General features: G+C 39.7%; 1 protein-coding gene across 1 annotated transcript in view; it reads right to left on the reverse strand.

The window, feature by feature from the left end:
• Positions 1–1,930: 1,930 nt before the first annotated feature.
• The window catches only part of LOC135226995 (probable E3 ubiquitin-protein ligase HERC1), an 83,199-nt gene continuing 81,452 nt past the window's right edge, over positions 1,931–3,677 (reverse strand). The window contains exon 5 of the mRNA XM_064266722.1: positions 1,931–3,260. Coding sequence (XP_064122792.1) covers positions 3,142–3,260 — 119 coding nt within the window. The 3' untranslated portion in view covers positions 1,931–3,141. The remainder of the gene's footprint in view (positions 3,261–3,677) is intronic.

The raw sequence follows: 3,677 nt of genomic DNA on the forward strand, positions 1-3,677 counted from the left end.
ACAACTCTGAAATCTTCAGGCCCATTGTTCATTAGGAAGGAGGTGGTACATTATCCCTAAAAGGGATCAGGCAACAAATTTTATACTTCATTAAACAGGCCAATCCAGAGTCCTTTCCTCGGGCCCACGATGTTAGGGCGGTGGCCACATCTATTAATTATTTCCAACACATGAATTTTGACGATCTTAAGAAGTATACAGGCTGGAAATCTCTGACAGTTTTCAAACGGCACTACCTAAAACCCTTAGAAGCCCTCAAATTTCCAGCAGTGGCAGCTGGAAACACAGTTTCTCCTGATTCTTAATTTTTACTATAACTTCTTGTAGCCTTCCCTTCTACTGCCCCATTGCACCCTTACTTAGTTTTAGTCGCCTCCATGTATTGGGTTACTTGATTTGCTTTTGTTCATCATTCTAATCGGATTCAGTTCCATTCTTTTGTATATATCAACTTATATCTTGTCTTTGCCTAACCTGTATTGTTATTGTTTGTTGTTAGGCTAACTAATTTTAAGTGATAACCCGTGTTTTAGGGCTTATACTTCCCTTAGGGTAAGACTGTAATTTTAGTTGATTATTATACTATTAACCTTACAAGTGTTTAACTTTACCTTCTTAATTTATCTGTACTGTTCCTCAAGCTTGGTGTTTGGCATTCTCTGGTACTATTTCACAGGCCGACACAGGTCAAGCCCAGAAAAGGGATTTTGACGAAGGAAAAATCTATTTCTGGGCAACGACCTGTGTCGCCCTGTGAAACCCCACCCTGTAGTTAGATTATCCTCACCCAGCTTACCCCAAGCTTGGAGGCTATCTTCAGGAATGACGTCTCAGGCGTCGGAGGCGCTCACGGTAGTAGTAGACCGGGAGCTGTAGCACGGCTCCTCCGTAGTTCGGGGTTTTGTCGAAGGAAGAAGCTAAATGGCAAGGGACCTCTGGTAGTGATTCCACTCGCTCCTTACTATACCGACACTTCTATAAGAAGTGAGCGAGCCATTTATCTTGGCATTATATTGTTTCTTTTTTCTCTAGGATGAATAGCAATATTTATTCTTCAGAAATAGTATCAAAGGAACCATTTCACAGGGCGACACAGGTCGTTGCCCAGAAATAGATTTTTCCTTCGTCAAAATCCCTTAAGCGTGAATGGAGAAATTATGATTAAAGGGGTAATAAATGAGGCAAAACATGTCATTCATGACAGCTACCTCTTGACAAGGTGTGGAGTGCATGTATAAACAGTTATTCTAAGTTTTTCTACTTCATGTGTCTAAAAGAAATTACAAGGCACAAATTTTTGCAGGGGGGGGAATTGGACCATGAACTGGCTTTATATGTTAATGGGTTTGTCTGCAAAATCAGTCTGATGGCATAAGAGCTTTCTGACATTACATAAATGGTTCAGTAAATTGAGTTTCAAAGTTAACATGCACCCTGGATGGATGACCATGATAATCTGGAATGCTACTAAAGTATTAAGCTCTTCAGTTACAACTACCTGAGTTGCTTTTAATAATTTTTCAGTTGTTTCTCAGAGAACAGTCACAAAAAAATTAGTATGAGAGGTGAAAAGATGGCCAGGACATCCTTATTATAAAATTCTGTCACTATAGTACTCAATTATGAAATAGCTTAATTATGAGCCACTTAATCATACTTCTTGACTTACATGAAAAGTGATAATTGGAATTTGGACAGCTATGAAGGGACTAAGGGGAAGTACATAATGACAAGTAAAAGGCAGAGATTAAAGTAGCTTGGGAAAAGGACTCTCCAGTCATATATAGTAATATCTACAGTATACCTACATGGCACACTTCAAGTGGTAACCCCTGCAGATGTCACTAAAAAAAAGCTATACTTTCCACAAGGAAGATAAAAGCATTTCATGGCAAAATCTACACTTTTTCAGTGATCATAAAGGAATTTTAAGACAAGCTTGCCCCTTCCAAAAAAGGGCTACTTACCTTCCAAGCTCTGGATGGTAGTCTCAGGTCTCCTGGCTTGAGTTTTACAACTTGTCTTGCCAACTGAGTAAATATTGGTTTACATGGAGCTCCTCTTGTTGATATTCTTTTCACAGTTACCTGTGGTCCATAATTACGACCTTGAACCATTGTGCGACCTAGACAACGTACTAAAGGGAGTGTATAAACTCTTGGGGATACTAAAGAACGCACAGCCTCACATGTCACAGAACTTACATTATCAATATAGCACTCAGAACCTGGGGTGAGAGGAATCAGTTTCCAAGAAGCATATAGTAAGTCACTAAATTGGTGCAACAAGCGTAAACGAGCACACAAGGCACTAGGTGGAATGTGCTGTAGATTAGGATATTGGGGTGGAACAGAGACTGGAATTCCCAGCTGCATAGGTGCTGGATTTCCAGGAGTGACAGGAGGAAGTGGTGGGGCTGACCAAGCAGCACTGTGGCTTCGACCAGCACTGATCTGACTTATTCCTTTTCCTGATAGAGTTCGTATCATTTGAGGTTCCCTTACAGCTGCTGAATGACCCAGTCCTAACTGACCATCACTATTGACACCCCATCCAAAAACATCCCCTGAGGCAGTGAGTGCAAGGGTATGTTCAGATCCAACTGCTACATCCACAACATTATGACTGACAAGTGCAGGAACTTGTTGCGGTCGGTTATGGCCTCTTGTGCGAGACTCAGGTTGACCTATGAGTCGGTCCATTCCACAGGTATATACACGACCATCTTTGGTGAGAAATACTGTAAATTGGGTTCCACAACAAACTTTCCTAATACCAATGCCACACATGGCTTCTACTTTTTGAGGCGTAGACTTTGATGTAGAATTTCCTAGACCCAGCTTTCCATAATCCCCATCACCAAATGCCCAAACAGTATTTCCATCCACATCAACACAAACTGTGTGGTTAAGTCCACAAGCAACTTGACCAATTCTCCAGCCATCAAGTGCTGTAACTTTTTCTGGCAATTTTTTATTCGCAGTAGAACCAAGGCCAAGTCTTCCATAGTCACCATTCCCAAAAGTAAACAGTTTGCCATCAGATGTTACAACAGCTGTATGTTTAAAACCACATGCTATTTGGACAACTTCTTGTCCTTGGAATGCTTCTATTTGACGAGGTCTTCTCTGCCGATCAGAATTACCATGACCTAATTTCCATAGTCTCCATCTCCCCAAGAAAGACTTCACCACTATCTGTAACTGCTAGGCTGTGTCCATCTGATCCACAAGATGATGCCACCTGAGTCACAACGAACCCTAAAGAAATAATTTTAGGCATTAGGTACCAATGAAAACTTAGTTGTTAATCAGAAGGTTTCTATGATGTTACATACTTTGATTGGCAAATATTATCAATTATAATATTCAAATTTCACAGAGAAACCTGAAAGTAAAATTGTATTACTTAAAAAAGGGAGCATTTACATAAATATCTTACAATGGGACATATGATACAGTGCTTCGTCATAAAGTTGGATTCCAAGAAGGGTGTATAATATTACTTTGTAAGAAATATAATTCTCAATGAGCATAACATGAAAAAAATTTCATACTATAAGTGTTGATAAACTGCTCTTCACTGACTATATGTAGTACCAAATGTGGAAGTATACAAAACATCTTTTTGTCTATTCCCTACACTTTTGGTAAAATACAAAACTTCAGAAAATGTCA

The sequence above is a fragment of the Macrobrachium nipponense genome, chromosome 15 (assembly GCF_015104395.2).
Source record: "Macrobrachium nipponense isolate FS-2020 chromosome 15, ASM1510439v2, whole genome shotgun sequence".
NCBI lineage: Eukaryota > Metazoa > Arthropoda > Malacostraca > Decapoda > Palaemonidae > Macrobrachium > Macrobrachium nipponense.